The 22,550-nt window shown below is 44.4% G+C and overlaps 1 protein-coding gene across 1 annotated transcript in view; it reads left to right on the top strand.

Moving 5' to 3' along the window:
- Positions 1–22,550, top strand: part of GARNL3 (GTPase activating Rap/RanGAP domain like 3) — a 168,585-nt gene that overhangs the window by 122,168 nt on the left and 23,867 nt on the right. The window contains exons 13-23 of the mRNA XM_055400212.2: positions 2,511–2,619; positions 4,768–4,813; positions 5,803–5,909; positions 6,930–7,045; positions 9,178–9,282; positions 10,425–10,499; positions 12,732–12,843; positions 19,591–19,689; positions 20,433–20,549; positions 21,098–21,270; positions 22,221–22,379. Of these exons, the coding sequence (XP_055256187.2) occupies positions 2,511–2,619; positions 4,768–4,813; positions 5,803–5,909; positions 6,930–7,045; positions 9,178–9,282; positions 10,425–10,499; positions 12,732–12,843; positions 19,591–19,689; positions 20,433–20,549; positions 21,098–21,270; positions 22,221–22,379 (1,218 nt within the window). The remainder of the gene's footprint in view (positions 1–2,510; positions 2,620–4,767; positions 4,814–5,802; positions 5,910–6,929; positions 7,046–9,177; positions 9,283–10,424; positions 10,500–12,731; positions 12,844–19,590; positions 19,690–20,432; positions 20,550–21,097; positions 21,271–22,220; positions 22,380–22,550) is intronic.

The raw sequence follows: 22,550 nt of genomic DNA, 5'->3' as shown, positions 1-22,550 counted from the left end.
TCAATGAAGCAGAAATAGATGTTTTTCTGGAACTCTCTTGCTTTCTCCATGATTCAGCAGATGTTGGCAATTTGATCTCTGGTGTCTCTGCCTTTTCTAAAACCAGCTTGAACATCTGGAAGTTCATGGTTCACATATTCCTGAAGCCTGGCTTGGAGAATTTTGAGCATGACTTTACTAGTGTGTGAGATGAGTGCAATAGTTCTGTGTTTAATTTTTTGAATATTTTCCCCAGCAGTGGCTCTGTTTTACATTCCCACCAGCAATGCATGAGTTCCAATATCTCCACATTTGTAACAACACTTGTTATTTGAGTTGTTTTAAAATAGCTATTCTGAGGGGTGTGAGGTAATATCTCATTGTGCTTTTTATTTGCATTTCTCTAATCAATAGTGATATTGAGCATCTTTTGTGTTTATTATCCATCTGTATATTTTCTGTAAAGCATTGTGTATTCAAGTCCTGTGCTTATATTTTAATCACATTATTTGGGGTTTTTTGTTGTTGAGTTGTAGGAGTTCTTTTTATATGATTGAATATTTGACTTGTAAATATTTCTCCCATTCTTTGGGCTGCCTTTTTACTTTGTTGATAGTATCCTTTAATGTAAACAGAAGTTTTAAATTTTAATGTAGTCAAATTTATGTATTTTTTCTTTCATTGGCTATGCCTTTAGTGTCATATCTAAGAAGTAATTGCCAAAAATCTTTTTGAATTGAATTGAAATTATCAGAACATCTCTAAGCCTTAGTTTTTTCACTTGCAAAATGAGAGTAATATCTAATATAAGTCAGATAGAGATCCTGTTCTCAGGAACTTACAATATAGAATAAGGGACACACAAGAGACCCACAGAGAAAAGTGAATCATTCTCTTTGGCCAGTTATGCAAAGGTCTTGGACAGGGCTTGGCAAATTATGGCCCATGAACCAGATCCAGCAGACTGCTTGGTTTGCTAAATAAAGTGTTATTGGAAAACAGTCTTGCCCATTGATTAATGAATTGTCTACAGCTGCTTTTGTGCCACAACAGCTGAGCTGCATGGTTGTAAAGAGTATGATCTGCAAACCCCAAAATACTTACTGTCTGGACCTTCATTATTGTCATTCATTTGCTCAGTTCAGTTCAGTTCAGTCATTCAGTTGTATCCAACTCTTTGCGACCCCATGGACTGTAGCACGCCAGTGCTTCCCTATCCGTCACCAACTCCCGGAGTTTACTCAGACTCATGTCCATTGAGTCAGTGATGCCATCCAACCATCTCTTCCTCTATCACCCCCTTCTCCTCCTGTCCTCAATCTTTCCCAGCATCAGGGTCTTTTCCAACGAGTCGACTCTTTGCATCAGGTGGCCAAAGTATTGGAGCTTCAGCATCAGTCCTTCCAATGAATATTCAGGGTTGATTTCCTTTAGGATTGACTGGTTTGATCTCCTTGCAGTACAAGGGACTGTCAAGAGGCTGGACCTTCACAGAAAAGATTTACTGACATATACGCAGTGGAATATTATCAGCCATAATAAGGAATGCATTTGAGGCAGTTCTAATGAGGTGGATGAACCTAGAACCTATTATACAGAGTGAAGTAAGTCAGAAAGAGAAAGAAAATCCTGTAGTCTAACGCATGTATTACAGAATCTAGAAAAATGGTACTGAAGAATTTCAGCAGCAATGGGGGAAACAGACATAGAGAATAGACTTGTGGACTTGGGGAGAGGGGAGCAGAGGGTGAGACGTATGGAAAGAGTAACATGGAAACTTACATCACCATATGTAAAATAGATAGCCATAGCAATTTGCTGTATGCGTCAGGACACTCAAACAGGGCTCTGTATCAACCTAGAGGGGTGGGATGGGGAGGGAGATGGGAGGGAGGTTCAAAAGGGAGGGGATATATGTATACCTATGGCTGCTTCATGTTGAAGTTTGACAGAAAACAGCAAAATTCTGTAAAGCAATTATCCTTCAATTAAAAAGTAAATTAATTTTTAAAAAAAGATTTACTGGCCCTAGGTCTAGGAGATCATTTTGGAAAGGTCAGCTGGAGTCAGATTATATGGGGCCACTGTTCTCATCAAGTATATGCTTCAGAACGAGTGAAGGCATTCATCTGTATTTTTAAATACGCATATTTGAGCCCGTCCCCGGGGAATTCTGAGGTAATGCCTCTGGTCTCGGGGCCTTGAACTCCAGGCTAAGGAGATAAAGCGGGAGTGAAGGTGAACCTGATCAGAGCAGTGGAATGGGAGAGAATGGAGGCAAGGAGACTGTTTGGAGGCTCCTGGGGGAGGGTAGTGAAGATTAAGTGCAGGCCTGAGTTGCAAGAGGGGCAGAGGAAACTGCCAGATGAGCCAGGAGATGGGCTGGGGAAGTTTGGGAGTCAAGGAGTCAAAGACACTGAAGCTCAGGGCTCTGTGAGCATTGGAGTTTGTTTTGCTGCGTTAGTGCATTAACTCTGGGAACGTGCCATGTATGAGCAGCCTTCTCAGTGATGCTGTTCATTTACATCCAGGTGGAAAGGAAGCGCCACATTGGAAACGACATCGTCACCATAGTGTTCCAGGAAGGGGAGGAACCTTCTCCAGCCTTCAAGCCTTCCATGATCCGCTCCCACTTCACACGTATCCTGGGCCTGTGTGAACCCTCCCAAGGGTTAGCCTCGCTGGACCTAAAATGACCCTCAAGCCTAATGTTACGGTGGACTGGCACGTGCTGATTGTTTTGGTTGCTAGACCCTAAGAGCCACTCTCTCTGTCCACTGTAATGATGGATGGACTTATTTATTCTCAGAGAATTCTTCACTTCAGAACTCTCTTTCCTTTCCTCAAGTGTCTATGAAATGAGAGGAACTTCCTACCCTCCACTGATAATAAGGGAATTAGAAGAATTATAGGTAGTGAATCCTCTGAGAAATTTGCTTTAGGTATAAAAATCTTGCTAGCTAAGATAAAAAGCCAAAATAATGTGTCTTTGTTGATTCTAAGTCCTGGGAATGGCTGCTGCATTACCATCTCTTGACGTTTGAGAAGTGATAGAATTAATCCTATTTTTATTTGCTTTCCCTCCACTTCCTCTCATCCCTGTTTAGCTCACATTGCTGCCAAAGACCTTCTGAAGTTCTCGGTAATGCCCAAGCTCAGTGGACTCAGACAGGCCTGGGGCATGAGCGTGGCCAGCGCAACACATGGCCATGACAGTGAGACCCAGCTGTCATGCTGCCCATAATAAGTCAAAGGCAAGTAGTAGTACCTACAGGTTTCCCATAATAAGTAAAAGACAACTAACAGGCATTTTTCAGAATAAATTCTGGTCTAGTTATTCATGTTCCCTGGAGACCCCAGTAAAGAGGATGGGAGCTAGGACCGTTGTGACTTGTGACATCTACAAGTAGATTGCTCTACATCCTCTAGCTTGTTCGCTTATGTCCTAACATTATAGAATGTAAATTTTTCTTTAAATTATTTATTTGGGGGCTCACTGATAAAGAATCCACCTGCCAATACAGGAGCTGCAGGAGACACGAATTTGATCCCTGGGTCAGGAAGATCCCTTGGAGGAGGAACTGGCAACCCACTCCTGTATTCTTGCCAAGATAATCCCATGGACAGAGGTGCCTGGCGGGCTACAGTCCATGAAATCGCAGAGTCAGATATGACAGAAACCACTGAGCACCTTTATTTATTTGACTGCACTGGGTCTTAGTTGTGGAACTCGAGATCTTTGATCCTTGCTGTGGCATGCAAGACTTAGTTCCCTGACCAAGGATTGAACCCAGACCATTTGCATTGCAGGCACAGAGTCTTAGCCACTGGACCACCAGCGAAGTCCCAGTATGTAAGTTTTTAAAAGCTGAACATTGTCATGAGGGCAGGGAATAAAACAGGTATGCACATACACATTAATAATAAGTGATATCTTATTCTGGTCACTGGGATGGAGGACTAATATTTCTCCCTTCCTGCAGTGGTTCTTCTTACAGAACAGAAAGAAAATTCCAGGAGGGAGAGGGAGGTGACTCAGAGAACCAGAGAGATCATCATTATTTTTAGAATTTCCTTTCATTATGAGTTTTAGATTTGGGACTGGGCTCATTTGTTTCTCCAAAGGGACAAATCTAAGAGTGGGAGCACTCTGAGGGATTGAAGAGGATGGTATTTCAACCCTAGCTAAGAGAAGCTAGAGCTGGGAGATGCTGGGGGAGGAGGAGGAATGGGAAAAGAAAAAAAAAGCTGGTGGAGGTGGTACTATTTTAGACTCAACGTGCCCAACACAAGCAAAGTAGATTCTGCCTAGAGACTGCCGCCAGCTACACTGGTTTGTTTGGGTTTGTTTTGTCTACTAAAAGCCAGAAGAAGAGAGAGGGAAAGTATACAGTGGAAACATTTAAACTGCTTTTCCTTTCAAAATGTATGAGATGAAATATCTGGTTAATTTCATTGAGGATCTTGTATATATCTCCAGGCAAGGGAACTGATCTTTTTGCTCTGGTTTTGCTTTGTTGTAGTGGTTTCATAGCATTATTTATATTGCTTTTCTGACAGATTTGGAGGTGAAGCCCTTTCCCAAAAGGACAAGCACGCAAAGGTCAAACCTGTCTCCCGCAGCTGTCTCTTTTATAGAAGACAAGGTTCCATCTCAACCTGAGGGTGACAGGTGCCCTGACCCCAGGAGAACAGGTCCAAGATGATCCTGTACCCATGGTTTATCAAACACAAGCTTTTGACTGTGTGCATCAGGTCTTTAATTGATTTCCTTAACCATCACCACAGATATTTTTGCCTTAGTGAGGTATGATCAGCAAAAGGACAATTACAGGTTGGTAACAACTTTATCTTGATGGCTTGTTCTAATCCTCATGTTTACATGTTAATTTGGCATTCATTTTATGAGACTCTTGATTTATTACCTATTTCTTGACTGACTTGAAAGGCTATGTCTTCAGGAAAAGCTTGTCTCATATAGTGTTTTGTTTTGATTTGGGTTTTTTTTATGTGGCTGCGCTGGGTCTTAATTGAAGCACTCAGGATCTTTAGTTGCAGCATGTGGGATCTAGCCTGCTGACCAAGGATCGAACCTGGGCCCCCTGCACTGGGAGCGTGGAGTCTTAGCCACTGGATCACCAGGGAAGTCCCGTTTCATATAGTGTTGCTCTCTGCAGTAGACCCGAGGATCAGAGCTAGCTTGGAATGTGATTGTGCTCCACAGAGGGCGCAAATATGATATGTTTGATCTTGCCCAGAGCACCCTCCTTCCAGGCTACATCCTTGCCTGTTTATCCTTTTGTTCTCAGAAATTAATCTGTAAAAAGCTATTATGATGTTGAGAAAAGAGGATGAACTGTGAGGCAAATAGACCTGGGCTGGAATCCCAGCTCTGTCGCTTACTAACTTTGAAGCTTTAGGGGAAAAGTGTTTATTTTCTTGGAGCCTCAGGCCTTGTCTGTGGAAGGAAGGTAACGGCTCTACTTTGGCAGGCTGCTGAGAATCAGCTGATGCTATGTCTTGAGATACCAAGTATGCTCCCTGTTGTGCACTGGGTGCAAGTGGTGGTCTTTGCTGTCATTACTGCGGTGGTTGACCTTGCCCACCGCTTGTTGGGTTGGACCATGAAGGATCCAGGAAGACCTGATCTTTGCCCTAAGGCAGATAGGATTGCTGCATGGTGGCTGAGGTTCTGGAAGCACAGAGAATGCCTTCCTCCTGTGGAAGTATTCCTAACACATCACATAGACAACTGGAGAAATTTAAGATCCAGATGTTGGTGATCTTTTAAGAAAAACCAACTCTACAATGTTCTCTACACAGGTTAAAAATATTTTCAGAGGAAAGCGTGCCACTCTTTGGCCCACCCTTGCCATCCCCACCAGTGTTTACAGACCACCAGGAATTCAGGGACTTTTTGCTAGTGAAATGTAAGTTTCTATTTTGAAATGTTTTTGTACTTGTTCTACATCAAAATAACATTTCTTCTAATTCTTAGAAGATGCCGTAAAGAAGATATCATCGTTTAAGCATTGATTGCATTCCATGTCCTGTTAATTTTTCATGAGAAACGTATTTAGTTTTCTGATGGTGTTTTGGAGGTCTCTTCTGGGTTCTCATCTATGCCTACCATCCTAGCCAGCAAATAACTAATATTTATTCTGTTCAATAGGCCTAGCTCTGTGCTCTTTTATATGTGTTGTATCACGTTCTTACAACCCCATAGGAAATATGGTTATATTCATTTTACATAATAGAAAATTGAGGCCCAAGGATCTAAATAATTTGCTTAAGAATGCACAGATAGCAGCACAGCCGGGATTCAAACCCGTAACTGTCTCGACCTCAAGCTCCTAACTCTCCTGCACACTTTCTATTCTGTGCTCTAATGTGTAACTGGACATTCCACTTTATTGACTCTCAGTGTCTGTAGTCCACTAAACCACCAGCTTTTTCTTCCAGAAGAAACTTTCACTGGGCTAAGAATTCCAGTACTCTGCTTGAGCAATGGTGGCATTATTTTTTCTAACAAAGTGCAGCAAATATATATTTAATCCCATTGAATGGCATCCTATGGTTTGGCCCATGTGTTGGATGGTTGGGTGGATGGGTGGGTAGGTGAATTAATGGATGGATGGATTAGTGGATGGGTGAGTAGCTGGGTGGAATGGTGGATGAGGGCAGATTTGGGTGCGTGTTAGGTCTTCAAGTAATTAGTTATACCCTCTGCTCAGGAATCTTGTAATCCAGTAGGAATGGCAAGATAGATATACCTATGGAGTATGAGTTTGTACAGAGAAATTTAGCGCGTTTTTAAGGATTCTTCCATGAAAGAAGGGTAATAACAGCATTAGGAAATGGGTGGCATTTACTGTGAGAAGTTTCCTTGAGAAGGACGTTCTTCAATAACCTAACATTTGTAATTCCTTTTGTAACTTGATTTATTTTAGTAATTAATGGTGAAAAAGCCACTTTGGAAACCCCAACATTCGCCCAGAAACGTCGACGAACTTTGGATATGTTGATTCGATCTTTATACCAGGATTTGATGCCAGATTTGCACAAGGTAACCCTGGGTCCGTGGTCTTCTTCTTTCTTTCCCATGGGGTCTGAATTGAGAACACAAGTCCTTGTGATGAGTCCTGGTTAGAAGAGTGTCACGTCTCCTGATCCTTGCTGTCAACACTGGACTGTGGCCACCAGGGGCTGGGGTTCTCTCATGGATACCACGGGAAGAGGGGATGTTTAATGTCCATGTTTAGGAGTGCGATTTTCACAAATAAGCTTGTGGAAGTCACCATGCAGGCTGGGGCACGACTGTCAGTCAACAGTCCCTGGAGCAGTGGAGTGCTTTGAGGTGGCTAACCTTAGGGGTACCGCTCAGTATTACCTGTGCCATGGAACTGATGGACAAGCAAAGTAGGGATTTGGGAGAGAGACTACGGTCTCTTAAGGTTTTCTGGAGATTTACTGGTGAGTACCATATTTAGGCATTGAAATATGCCTGTGCGTTACTGAAAATTCACTTTGCGCCAGACATTTCCTAGGCTGAAGGTGTATCCACACTCATGAGACCCAGCACCTCCCTTGAGGAGCCCAGCACCTCGAGGGCCCCACACTCTTTGGAGGCCTCCAGACTCAGTACAAGATTGCCGTGTGTCAGGGTGGCTAACAAGTGTTAACGAAGAATGAAATCATCGTTGTTTAGAAGCATTTCCCACATTTAACAAAGAACACAGAACAAATGGGGACACTCCCCTAGAATCAGTGTGGCCACAAACTCTAGCAACAGGAGTTGCTATTGAATGTGAACATAAATGCAGTGTCTGGTCTCAACTGCCCCCTCCCCAGCCCTGGGAGACCAAGAGCATCAGAACAAACGGTGCTCGTGTGGCCCTTTCTCTTCAGCACAGTGACCACCGCCATCTGATTTCCAGCTGGTCCCTACACCCAGCTACCTACAGGGCTTGGGCCAGACCAACCCCAGGGCCCTAAATAGCCAGCCATAACTGTCAATCTGCCCATTTCCTTATTTCCTTAAAGTCAAGGAAGGATGAAGAGAGAGTTATTGTTGTTTAGTCACTAAGTCATCTCCCACTCTCTGCAACACCATAGACTGCAGCATGCCAGGCTCTTCTGCCCTTCATTATCTCCTGGAGTTTGCTCAAACTCATGTCCATTGAGTCGGTGATGGCATCCGACCATCTCCTCCTCTGTCGCCCCCTTCTCCTCCTGCCCTCAGTCTTTCCCAGCATCAGGGTCTTTTTCAATGAGTTGTTTTTCGAATCAGGTGGCCAAAGTATTGGAGCTTCAGCATCAGTCCTTCCAATGAAGAAAAGCTACCAAGAGGAGTATGGATGTCTTTGCAGGTCTCAGCTGAAGCATCACTGCCTTAACAGGCCTTCCCCAGCCCCCAGCTGAAGCCAAGTGCCCCTGTTAAGTGCCTCCAGATGCTTTATGTGCCTCCCCTTTATAGATACTATCCACGTGCCAGTCGTGTAGTCAGTTACTTAATCTATCTTTCCCGTAGACTCTGCTCCGTGAGAACAGAGACTGAGTCCGCCACATTGCCCAGACCCAGCAGAGCACAGGTGCTCAGCCACTACATGCTCACTTCAAACATGCACCCAGTTCTCTGACTGCTGTCTGGAAGAAAACTGATGTTTACTGAGTGTGTGCTCAAGCACCTCCCATGCATTTCCTCCCTTAGTCCTTGTAACACACCTCAGAGACAGGTATTAGCCACACAAAGACACTGAGGCTCAGAAATTAAGTTCTGTGCCCAAAATTACCCAGAAGGCCACAGAGTTGATAAGTCCGGCGGCCCTGTTTGCATGGAATTGAGTGTCATGTTCCAGGGGTGCCCTCTCTGAGAACGGCATCCTTGGAGTTGTGCAGCATAGTGGCCAATCACTCTGGGAGGCGGTTAGTAAGTGGAGCTGCTGGTTTGCTTGCTTTCTGAGCCCCTGCTCTCAGCTCTTCCAGGGACTGGCTCTCCCCCTGTTGGCTCCTTAATCCCTCGCAGCTCACACAGACCTGGGCGGACACTTGAGCGATGCTCCATAGATGCTTATTGAGTGAATAAATAGAGGCAGCAGAAGTAGGACTATTTGGACAAATAGGTTTGTGGAGTAAGAGAAGGCAAAGGTGAGATCTGATAACCATCTTTGGAATTCATAACTTGTCTTTCATTTTCAGAACATGCTTAATAGACGATCTTTCAGTGACGTCTTACCGGAATCGCCCAAGTCAGCGAGGAAGAAGGAGGAGGCCCGCCAGGCAGAGTTTGTTAGAATAGGACAGGTGGGTTTTCTTCTGACACCTGTTGTGCAAGACACAGAGTTGTGAGTCCATCCAAACCAGATGGCCCTTCTGTGAAGAATGTTATGTTTGCACACTCCTGGAGGAGCTCTGTCACTTCTCTTTGGATCATTGTGAAACCATAAGGAAGATTTTTTTTTTATTGAAGTATAATTGATTTTCAGTGTGTTAATTTCTGCTGTATAGTAAAGTGATTCAGTTATACATATTTATATTCTTGTTCATATTCTTTTCCATTCTGGTTCATCACAGGATATTGAATATAGTTCCCTGTGCTGTACAGGACCTTGTTGTTTTTATGGGGAGGGGTGGTGCTGGCTGGGAGCAAGAAGCCACAGGGCTCAGTTCCTGCTCCCTCTTGTCAAGGGAGCACATACCATTTGCTTGACTCCTGGGGATTTTCTGAAGAGTAGAGAGCCAATATAGGGAAAGCACCTTGAACTGCACCCTGGCAGGAGTCAGCATGGAGGGAGCTGTCCTCACAGAAGACCCTGATTTCCCCCCTACCACTTGAAAGTAGTCATCACAGGGTGATGGCTCCCGGGCATCACCTTATTCCAGGTTTTGGAGGAAGCCACTCCCTCTCTGCCTGGCTCCTCCTTGACATTAGTGCGTCTCGGTTCTGGAGGTGACAGTCTTCTGCCTTGGTCCCATGTCACAAGAGGGAGGAGAAGAGCTGTCTGCTGCAGACAAGATTCTGACCTGAAAGTGGAAGCTAATCAGCAAGGCAATCACGAAAGCTTAGCAGCAAAGATAACCTTTCCCAAAGCAGGAGCCCTGTCACCAGGGCCTCCAACTTCGGTCCATATTCAAAGATAGTACCCCAACTCTACTTTCAGAGAATCTGATTCATCAAGTTTGAGGAAGGACCTGGGGATATTTTTCAGTACTGGTGGTTTGGAAATCACTGTACTGATATACTGATTGGTTGAAATGACAGAATGCACTTGAAGTCATTAGATCCAGCTGACTCCTTTCCTTATCTTCAGTGATAGGGCAGCGTGGGAACCTGAAACAAGCCTAAAGTTACTCCTGTTTCATTTTAAAAAGTTTTTTTCAGTCATAACTATTGATTCTTATGATTTTACTGCCTGATAAACTGAAAGAGATCTCTGTTCTGTAAGGCACTAAAGCTGAAATCCATCGTGAGAGGGGACGCTCCATCAAGCTTGGTGGCATCAGGGATCTGTAAAAAAGAGGTGAGTTGTTGATGCTTTCATGTTCAACTGTGAATGTTCTGTGTCTTCACTGAGATTCTTAGAAAGAGCTTTGTGGAGCAGGAGGAAGAAGAGCTTGTCTGTGGCGGAGTCACAGACGAAGCCCCAGATAAGGTCGGGCAGCTTTTAGTGAGAGTCTCCTGTCTTCCATGGTGTGCCTGCACCTTTGCTTAAAGGGGCAGAGCTGCTGGACCAGGCCTGGACAGGCAGACTGAGCTCAGCAGTGCGCCTCAAGCCTTGTGTGTATACAGACCGCTGGGACATCCTGACCAAATGCAGGTTCTCATCAACAGCTCTGCAGCCGGGCCATGATCCTGTATTTCCAACAAGCTCTTATGTGGTGCCTGTCCTGCTGACCGCAGACACACTCAACAGCAAGGCTCTAGGGCACTATTTCTGAAGCTTCAGTGTGGATTAGAATCACCCCCCCAGAACCTCTGATTCCGTAGGTCTGAGTGGGCCGTGAGAATTTGCATTTCTCTCAAGTTGGACCACATTTCTCTCAGAGGACCACAGCTGAGCAATCACTGCCTCCTCTACAGCTCATTCATGGCCTGTGTATCTACTCATTTCTGCTTCCTGTGGAAAAAAAAACTAGGTGGTCATCAAGTATGGAAGAGAAAACATAAAAACAAACCATAGTATGAACTTACTGTTTGCATTATTTTGTATTGTAAAATCATAACCTACATACTTCATTATATCTATGTTCAGAATATGTAAAAGTTAATTAAGTGGAACAACTCCACAGACAGTGTATCACTGGAGAAGTGGCCGTTAAGCAAAAGAATTATGAATATATCTACTTTTGCCCTAACGGTATAGATGATCTATATCTGAATTGTAGAACCTACACAGTTCAAAGTCTGGTTTCAAGAAAATGACGTTCTCAAAATACAACGGGTGCTGAAAAACCACAGCCAATTTAGAACAAGACCGATGGCAAAGTATCTTTTCCAAAGGTTGCCAGAATTCCCATTGTTTGCTTATTCATTTGAATAGTAGAATTTGTAGCATTGTCAAGGACTTCATAGATACCACATTCCAGTAAGATTTAGTAACTATCTTAAAAAGTTCTTAGGGAAATGCCATTCCAAGTAATGACCTGCACTTGGGTAGCCCTCTTTCAGTTTATAAAATATCTTCACATCCTTTGTGTGGTCTTTTCACAACAGCCTGAGCCTCATCTCAGCAATGAGTTTACTCATTTTGAGGCTGGTGGGTTTCATAAAGGGAAAGCATGATTTTCTAAGACAGGAATAAGTCACACAGTGTTTACCCTCATCCCAAACAACACCCTGGCAGGTGACCTCAGAGCCATCACTCCTACTTTGAGTGTGCCAGCATGTCCTCACTTAGAACTTACAAACACACCTATGCACACACCTTACATGTGCACACAGGCTCTTGTACAGCATCAGGTAAAAGTGAAGATGTAGGACTTCAACTCATCCCTGAGAATCTCTACAGACGTCCTTGTCCTTTAAGGCCAAGCCACATGCTTTGGAGGGAAGTTAATGGTTCCAGGCATCAGCCACAGCTCCAAGGGATCAGTAAGGCAGTGCCAACTATTCCTGCTCGATCAACATGGAATGAAACCAAGGATGATGCAGGCTCCATGACGTGAACTTGTCACGTGGGAGAACATGAGTATGTTTCATCGGAGCCCTTGACATATTCCTACGAACAGACATTATTTTTTTCTTGAAGATTTCATAGCCATAAGTGGGTCAATAAGCATTTTCATGTTAAGATGATAGCAACCTCTCGCATTGTGTATGATTTAATAATTTTGCCAAATCAGCAGCACAGGAATCTGACTTTTTTTTTAGAGAGTTGGGTGGGACTTCCTTTTATAAAGAACTATTGTGAAACCTCCAAAAAAAAAAAAATAAGCACCAATTGGTCCAACTTCTAAGTGTTAAAAAGAAACGTGTGCTTGGAAAACATTACTGATGCTTCCCTAGCCCTTGAGGGCATCATTATAATACAGGTCACAGTGCCAGAAACACGTGACTCAGCCTTTTATTGTTGCATGCATTTCTGGAAGGAGACTTTTTTCCTTAAGAAAGGTGACTGAGTCAGATCCCATCTAGCTCCTGAGGTCTGGGGGCGTCTGGGCTGCTGTTTTGGGTGGTATGTGTGCGTTTCCCCCGATGGGCCAATATGTTCTCTCTGTGCTCTTAACTTTCCTATGCTTGTGTTGCCCCACAGCCTTGGGAGCCACAGTGTTTCTGCAGTAACTTCCCTCATGAGGCTGTGTGTGCGGATCCCTGGGGCCAGGCCTTGCTGGTTTCCACTGATGCCGGTGTCTTGCTAGTGGATGGTTAGTGAGTAGCTGCTCCTTCAATTGTCTTTCTGTGTGACTTGTCGTACTTCTAAGATGGGTGACTACTGGTGAGCTCCCTTTGGATACATGTGTCCCCAGCGGTGAGGTTAGCAGAGTTTCATCCCCTTACAAAACTACCCCGTTGTTTTCAACACGCAAGCCAGAGGGGGAGGCATCCATGACAATTTCATCCCTTCCCCAAATCTCTGATTAATCTGTGGATATCAACTGATGCAAGAGACATGAGTTCGATCCCTGGGTCAGGAAGATCCTCTGGGTTGCACGTGTCGGATATGACTGAACACTGAGTACATCAAACGACCTGCAAGGAGAATCTCCTTTGCAGGAATACTTGTCCAATGTTTGACTTTAAATCAACAAGGGCACATGGTTCTTTAAAACCTCTGTCTCAGGGATATACTCTGTCTCAAAGTACATTTTTTTTAAGGTTTCTAACTCAGAACATACTCAGTATCTAAAACAAACAATAAGGATCTTAGATAACCTGTTTTATGGATAGAGAAAGAAAAAGATTTTGACAGGAAGACAGATCTCAACTCAATATGAAATCAAACTTCTCACAGCCAGGTGGGTCAGCCTGCCTCAGGGAGACAGACAACTCGCTGTCACCACAGATCAGTCACCAGTAGGACATGACCTTGACAAGCATGCCCTGGAGGGAATTCAGCTTTGGGTGGGGATTTAATTTAGATTCAAGGACTGTGCAGCAGGTCTCTTGGATTCTTCCAGACTCCTAATGAGTGATAAAGGATCTAAAGGTTAGTAGCAAATAACCAAATAAAAGAATTTATTTAAAAACAAAACAAAAACAGACCTTGGAGGCCTAGTCTAATCTCCTAGTTTTGCAGATAAAGAAAAGGGGGCCTAAATAAATTAGGACTTCCCTGGTGGCTCTACCTACAATGCGGAAGACCCAGGTTCAATCCCTGGGTTGGAAAGATCCTCTGGAGAAGGTAATGGCAACCCACTCCAGTACTCTTGCCTGGAAAATCCCACAGAGGAGTGTGGTAGGCTGCAGTCCATAGGGGCATAAGGAGTCGGACACGACTGAGCAACTTCACTTTCGCTTTTCTTTCAAAGAAATTATGTGACTTGCCCAAGACCACACAGCTAATTAGTGGCATTTCTGGGACCAGAACCCAGAGGTGATTCCTCAGCCGGTGCTCTGTGCACTTAACCAACTACATTTTATTAAAGTTAAATTAAACTCTACCAATGTTACCATCTTTAGCTTGACGCAGATTTCCAAAACCATAGTCCTGGACAAATAATTATGAAAAGTTTTATGATGAAAAGAATGTCAGATTCTACCTGTTTGCCTTTTTGGGAAAGAAAGTAATTTCATGATTATTTTTAAGACCTGTCTAAAAACAGAAAAAAAATTCTATTTGAGTTGCTTCTTTGTAAATGTAAAATCCAAACCAAGATTACCCAAGTCCCTTTATGAAATTTTCATCTTTATGGATACAAAATGTAATGGAAGTGTCAGATATAAGGATTATTGTGATTGCCAGGAAATCCTTTTCTTTCAGACTTGAGGGGCATTGTCTGTGCAGGTGGTAGCCATATATGCCCACCACCAGCTCATAGGCATCACTCAGATTATTACTTTCATGTCCTGATCATGTTTGCTTATGCTGAGAAGAGAATAACCCTTAAGGCTTTCTTTGTATTCTTTGTTGTGCTTTTAAGCCATAATTATCTTGTTATTTCTTTGTTTACCTCTGTCTTTTCTACACTTAATTCTATTAGAATTGTTTCCATTAGTGAATCTCCCCATTTCTTTTCAGGGCAAGTTCCACTCTATCCGATTAGTCTCTGCTTAATTTCATTAGACTCATCCCCTTGAGAGTCTACTCCCTTCAAGGTCACTATTAAAAATTCTTTGCATTCTAAGTGTAGCAAAACCTGCTCTGAAGGGAGACCAAATACTGAATAAATATGCTATCATCATTTATTTTATTTTGGTAATAGAAAAGCCGGGTCATCTAAAAGATGATTTCTTCATAAAGAAAGAAGGAATCCTTGGTTTTGAAACAGTCATTGAACCCACATCACTTTCTCATATCTTTGCCTCCTCTTCCTTCCTGTGCCATATATAAACCTATCTAGCCACAGGAGTACGTGAACACTGTATATTGTCACCTTGCTTATTTAACTTACATGCAGAGTACATCATGAGAAATGCCAGTTTGGATGAAGCACAAGCTGGAATCAGATTGCTGAGAGAAATATCAATAACTTTAGATGTGCAGATGACACCACCCTTATGGCAGAAAGCGAAGAGGAGCTAAAGAGCCTCTTGATGAAGGTGAAAGAAGAGAGTGAAAAAGCTGACTTAAAACTCAACATTCAAAAAACTAAGATCCTGACATCCAGTCCCATCACTTCATGGCAAATAGATGGGGAAACAATGGAAACAGTGAGAAACTTTATTTTCCTGGGCTCCAAAAATCATTGCAGATAGTGACTGCAGCCATGAAATTAAAAGACGCTTGCTGCTTAGAAGAAAAGCTGTGGCCAACCTAGACAGCATATTAAAACGCAGAGACATTACTTTGCTGACAAAGGTCTGTAAAGTCAAAGCTATGGTGTTTCCAGTAGTCAGGTATGGATATGAGAGTTGGACTGTAAAGAAAGCTGAGCACCGAAGAATTAATGCTTTTGAACTGTGGTGTTGGAGAAGACTCTTGAGAGTCCCTTGAAATGCAAGGAGATCCAACCAGTCCATTCTAAAGGAAATCAGTCCTGAATATTCATTGGAAGGACTGATGCTGAAGCTGAAACGTCAATACTTTGGACACCTGATGCGAAGAACTGATTCATTAGAAAAGACCCTGATGCTGGGAAAGATTGAAGGCAGGAGGAGAAGGGGATGACAGAGGGTGAGACGGTTGGATGGCATCGCTGACACAATGGACATGAGTTTGAGCAAGCTCCAGGAGATGGTGAAAGATAGGGAAGCCTGGTGTGCTGCGGTTCATGGGGTCACAAAGAGTCAGACATGACTGAGCTACTAAACAACAACAAAGCCACTTGAGAAAGATTTGATGGAGAATAAGTGCTAATCCCAAAGAAAGGCAATGCCAAAGAATGCTCAAACTACCGCACAATTGCACTCATCTCACACGCTAGTGAAGTCATGCTCAAAATTCTCCAAGCCAGGATTCAGCAATATGTGAACCATGAACTTCCAGATGTACAAGCAGGTTTTAGAAAAGGCAGAGGCACCAGAGATCAAATTGCCAACATCCGCTGGATCGTGGAGAAAGCAAGAGAGTTCCAGAAAAACTTCTATTTCTGCTTTATTGACTATGCCAAAGCCTTTGACTGTGTGGATCACAATAAGCTGTGGAAAATTCTGAAAGAAATGGAAATACCAGACCACCTGACCTGCCTCTTGAGAAACCTGTATGCAGGTCAGGAAGCAACAGTTAGAACTGGACATGGAACACCAGACTGGTTCCAAATAGGACAAGGAGTACGGGAAGGTTGTATATTGTCACCCTGCTTATTTAACTTCTATGCAGAGCATCATGAGGAACGCTGGGCTGGAAGAAGCACAAGCTGGAATCAAGATTGCCGGGAGAAATATCAATAACCTCAGATATGCAGATGACACCACCCTTATGGTAGAGAGTGAAGAGGAACTAAAAAGCCTCTTGATGAAAGTGAAAGAGGAGAGTGAAAAGGTTGGCTTGAAGCTCAACATTCAGAAAACGAAGATCATGGCATCTGGTCCCATCACTTCATGGGAAATAGATGGGGAAACAGTGGAAACAGTGTCAGACTTTAGTTTTTTGGGCTCCAAAATCACTGCGGATGCTGATTGCAGCCATGAAATTAAAAGACGCTTACTCCTTGGAAGGAAAGTTATGACCAACCTAGATAGTATATTAAAAAGCAGAGACATTACTTTGCCAACAAAGGTCCGTCTAGTCAAGGCTATGGTTTTTCCAGTGGTCATGTATGGATGTGAGAGTTGGACTGTGAAGAAAGCTGATCGCCGAAGAATTGATGCTTTTGAACTGTGGTGTTGGAGAAGACTCTTGAGAGTCCCTTGGACTGCAAGGAGATCCAACCAGTTAATTCTCAAGGAGATCAATCCTGGGTGTTCATTGGAGGGACTGATGCTAAAGCTGAAACTCCAATAGTTTGGCCACCTCATACGAAGAATTGACTCACTGGAAAAGACTCTGATGCTGGGAAGGATTGGGGGTGGGAGGAGAAGGGGACGACAGAGAGTGAGATGGCTGGATGGCATCACCGACTCAATGGACATGAGTTTGAGTGAACTCCGGGAGTTGGTGATGGACAGGGAGGCCTGGCGTGCTGTGATTCATGGGGTTGCAAAGAGTCAGACACGACTGAGCGACTGAACTGAACTGAACTCAACTGAAGTGCTAATTTACTCTGTACAGAGTTGGGCAGCCACATGGTATCCCTCTGTTTTAACTGTGAAATGAAGTGCTCTGTCACATTAATTCTTCACATCAGGGTTGTTCTCTTGCTCACCCCATCAGTCCACGGGCATGCAGTGCTGTTTTTAGGTTATAGTACCAGCTAAGAGTTCAGACTTTGTCCTTGCATGGACTTCAGTTCCACAAGTTCAGGACATGTGCTTTGACAATTTTCTAGCACCTCTGAGCCTCGGATTTCTCATTTGTTAAATGGAAATATTAGAAATTCCTACCTAATAGGGTCATTGTGGGACATTTACATTAAATGATACCTACAACACTTAGCATTAAGGCCTGATATGTAGGAAGCCGTGGACTTCCTACATGCCTGGCCTTAATGAAATAATCATAGTTATTTAGTCAAATGCAGAGATGGGCACTGAAATGAATGATCATCTCATGGTTAGGAAAAAGGAGTCTTGCCCCCACAGAAGCACAAAGAGCCTCAGAATGAATCCACTTGGGAAAGCCTGAGGTATTGGAGGAAGGAGAGTGTTTGATGGGCTGCCCCCATCATGAAGGACAACTAGAGACAAGTCATCTGTTTCATAAGAGCTTAGCAGGCTCTGTGCTCTGACAGATCCAGTGCTCTCACTGGGCTGCAGGAGCAGGAGACTCCTCCCCAGGGTCAGGGTGAGGGGTGGGGGTTGTTACTAATCCTAATGATGAAAGTTCTGCCCCCTCCTGGGCACCATCCAGGGAGGGATAAACTCCCAGACAGACAGGTTTCTGGAAGAGTCAAGATCCTTAGGGCCTCCTGCACCTAAATTATAATTAAGGAAACACCCAAACCCACAGCAGAACACTTGAAGACCTAAGTGTCTTCAAAGTGCAGGTAAAGAATCACCTAGACATTTCTGCCTAAAATGTCTATGTGTCCTGGGATGTCTTTGCCTTGCCCTGATTTTGTGTCAAGCTCAGAACAGACCCTTTGCTTAAAGTGAAAGCGTTAGTCCCTCAGTCGTGTCCGACTCTTTGTGCCCCTATGGGCTGTAGCCCACCAGGCTTCTCGGTCCATGGGATTCTCCAGGCAAGAATAGTAGAGTGGATTGCCATTCCCTTCTTCAGGGGATCTTCCTGACCCAGGGATTGAACCCAGGTCTCCCGCATTGCAGGCTGATTCTTTACCACCTGAGCCACCAGGAAAGCTCTTTGCTTATGGAACTGACTAAGTTCTTTAAGTCCTCTTTGCCCAAGGGACTCCCAAGAGCAAAGTTCAGTTCAGTCGTTCAGTCGGGTCCGACTCTTTGCAGCCCCATGAACTACAGCACTCCAGACTTCCCTGTCCATCGCCAACTTCTGCAGCTTGCTCATACTCATATCCATCGAGTCGGTGATGCCATCCAAAGCGGCAAAGTAATTGCTAGCAATTTAAGATCCCAGTAAGTAAGCAAGCTTAAAAACAAACCCAGGACTTCCCTCGTGGTCCAGTGGTTAGGAACCCACTTTCCAATGCAGAGGACATGGGTTTGAGGGAACTAAGATCCCATGTGCTGTGGGGCAACTAAGCCTGTGTGCCACAACTAAGACCCAAGGCAGCCAAATAAATATTTTTAAAAATCCTACACGCACTTGCAGTGTCTTTAAATCATCCACTTCCCTGAGATCTTCCCAGATGTTTCCACTGAAATTAGTTTTTTCATGTTATTTTGGAAATGTAATCGATATTTCTCTTATTTTTGTCTAAAAAGATTTCATATTCCTATATGGAGAAATACTGAAAAATGATAGGTAAACTACTATTGATGCAGACATAGGCCATATTGGAATAGAGTGTTTGTTAAATACAAAAGGAAATTCTAATTTTACTTTCTTGAGAAGTATGCAAAATAACCTAAGATGTGATGTGGTTTCAAATATGACACACAAAAAATCAGAAAATATTTAAGAGAAATGACTAAGTGTATGAGCACTTATTAAAACTTGGTATTCGGTTCTTTGGAATAATCCCAGCCAAAATTGGGATTGAGAGATGCTGCCTTTTCTTGAGTGAACATTGAGGAGAAGACTCTAGCTTTGGGGCCCTGCTGTTGCGCTCGCTGTACGGAGGTGTGAATGCCTTTGGGAGAGAAATGCCAGTCCTCCCTGAGCTGAGAGGGAACTAGTGCTTGAACTTTCTGTGTTGCCCTTAGGAAGGATCTAGAAGCTGACCTCCTTCCTCACCTAGGGAGAAACGGGGTCCAAAACTATCCATAGGCACATTTCGTAGGTTCTGGAGAGTGTGGACTGGGTGCGGCACTGGGTAACCAGGCTTCTTTTCCAGATGACCTCCCATCAGTGCCCGTGTTTGACAAGACTCTGCCCGTGAAGCAGATGCATGTGCTGGAGGCGCTGGACCTTCTGACCCTCAGAGCAGACAAAGGTGCTACTCCTCCCCGAGGGGTGTCCTCTAGGGGGAGGGGAGCGTGTAGACAAAGGTGCTACTCCTCCCCGAGGGGTGTCCTCTAGGGGGAGGGGAGCGTGTAGACAAAGGTGCTACTCCTCCCCGAGGGATGTTCTCTAGGGGGGAGGGGAGCGTGTAGACAAAGGTGCTACTCCTCCCCGAGGGGTGTCCTCTAGGGGGAGGGGAGCGTGTAGACAAAGGTGCTACTCCTCCCCGAGGGATGTTCTCTAGGGGGGAGGGGAGCGTGTAGACAAAGGTGCTACTCCTCCCCGAGGGGTGTCCTCTAGGGGGAGGGGAGCGTGTAGACAAAGGTGCTACTCCTCCCCGAGGGATGTTCTCTAGGGGGGAGGGGAGCGTGTAGACAAAGGTGCTACTCCTCCCCGAGGGGTGTCCTCTAGGGGGAAGGGGAGCGTGTAGCCCACGGCCAACACAAGGGCCTCGGGGCTCTGGCTGAATCAGCGGTGCCAGCTGTTTCTTCTGGTGCCCAGGGCTCAGGTTCTTGGTGGCCCATTTGTTCTCTGAGTCAGGGTTGGTGAGGGAGAGAAGGGGTGGGCGTCCTTGATCACATTGTTAGGCGAAGGCAATGCAGGGCTTCTCCCCAGTTCTGGAACACCTCAAGTCCTGGTTTCTTGAGTAGGAGTTTTCTACACAGTCCACCCCTTCAGTTCTTCCAGGTCATCTTACTTTTCCATCCATCTCCTCCATCTGCTTCATCCCACCAGGGAAAGATGCCCGCCTCTTTGTCTTCAGACTGAGCACTGTGCAGAGGGGCATCGAGGGCAAGCAGGCCGTGAAGGGCAAGTGTGACTGTAGAGAAAACAAGCTCGAGAAAACAAAAGGTGACTCAGTTCTTCATATCTTGGTGGTTTCATCCAATTAATCGTTTTCTCAGACTGCCCAGATTTTACTGGAAAAAAAATTGAGTAGGAATTTTATTTGTTTTTTCACTTGGAAACATCACAAAGGTAGTGTCACTTGTTCCCTAAGAGAAGCTTGAGTTATAGAGAAACATGTTGAGGGCTAGAGGAAGTTTTAGGTCTATTTAACAAGTTTGGGAGATGAGTTAAGCTCTGTGAGCAAACTTATGAAAATAAGCTTTTAGAATTTTGTTCCTGGGACTCTGCTCACCTTTCAGTTTAATTCATGTTATGTAGTGGATGTGAATCTAAGTCCACAAACTCTAGAATAGAGAGAATATGACTTCCTTAATTTTCCTGTAATTCAACCTAATTTTTATTTCAAGTCCCCACTTTGCCTCAGGGCAAAAACGTCCTTAGTCATTTCACTGCCTTATGTTTAATTTCCAGGGTTCTTAAATATCACCAGATTGTCAAAGCTGAGGGTTCCCACCTCTTGTGTGTTCAGCATTGTTTCTTTCTCTTCCTAGGCTGCCATCTGTATGCCATCAACACTCACCATAGCAGAGAGCTGAGGATTGTTGTTGCCATTCGGAATAAACTGCTTCTGATCACAAGGAAACACAAGCCAAGTGGGGTGACTGGCATGTCACTGTTATCTCCCCTGCCAGAGTCACCTGTTGAAGAGTTCCAGTACATCAGGGTAGGTTTTTTCCTTCAAATTGTTTCATTCCTGGCCAAGGTGTCCCGAGTCAGGGACACCCCTCTCCTTCCGTCCAGGGTCTGTCATCCGCTGGGGTTGCCCTGTGGTTCAGTAACTGACTGGGGAAGCCCTTGCTGTGGCCCTGGTTTCCCCGGAGACTAAGGAGAACAGAGTTTTTCTGACTCCATCCAGCTCATTCACATAGTAAACACCTAAAGATGCTGCTCTAAGGGGGATCATTTTGAAATATATAGAAACTTCGAATCATGCTGGGCACCAGGAACTAACACAGCCATAAAGTCAGTTATACTTCAAAAACAAACTCATGGGGAAAGAGAACAGAGGCAGGGGTTGGGGGGAGGGTGAAATGGAAGAAGGTGGTCAGAAGGTAAAAATTTCCCATCGTAAGATAAATAAGTACCAGGGGTATAATATACAACATGATAAATATAATCAACACTGCTTAATGTTATATATGAAAGAGAGTAAATTCTAAGAGTGCTCATCACAAGGGGAAAAAAATTTTCTTTTTCTTTTATTTTGTATCTGTATGAGATGATGAATATTCATTAAATTTATTTGGTGGTCATTTCATGATGTATGTATTAGGTTGGCCAAAATGTTCCTTATTATTAAATCTCAAGAGAAGGACCGGACATTCTGAGGGCCAACACAGACTACACTGTTGAATCCCTTTTGTAAAATTGTCTCCTGGCCTCTCCCCTTTGCAGTGAACAGAGGTCTGAGCCTTGAGGACAGACTGCAGAAAGGAGCAGCCTAACCCATCCCTGCCCCTCTTCCCCGCCCCAGTCTGGCACAGGACTCTGCAGGAGCAGAGGGCCTGGGAGGTGGCGGCGTGGGGAAGTGGGGGGCCTTTCCTGGATGGGGGCAGGCAGTGGGTGGCTGCTCTGTCCTCACCGCTTTCTCCTCCATCCTTGTCCACCACACAGGAGATCTGTCTGTCCGACTCTCCCGCAGTGATGACCTTGGTAGATGGGCCAACGGAGGACAGCGACAACCTCATCTGTGTGGCTTACCGGCACCAGTTCGACGTGGTGAACGAGAGCACAGGGGAAGCCTTCAGGCTGCACCATGTGGAGGCCAGCAGGGTGAGTCGACGGACGTGGGGGCGAGCAGGGACCAAAAAGACGGGAGCTGCGTCTTCTAACTCTGCAAGACCATGATGAGGGTTTCTTTAAAACTGTGCTCTTTATCATGTCTGTGACCTGTGATACATATCTAGGCTGTAATGTGACGCTGCCATCTTCGTAGGTCAGATA

The sequence above is a fragment of the Moschus berezovskii genome, chromosome 11 (assembly GCF_049115385.1).
Source record: "Moschus berezovskii isolate FMDL1 chromosome 11, NW_MosBer_1.0, whole genome shotgun sequence".
NCBI classification, from domain to species: Eukaryota; Metazoa; Chordata; class Mammalia; order Artiodactyla; family Moschidae; genus Moschus; species Moschus berezovskii.
Note: the sequence above shows the minus strand (reverse complement) of the source record. Positions and strands in the feature narration are given on the sequence as shown.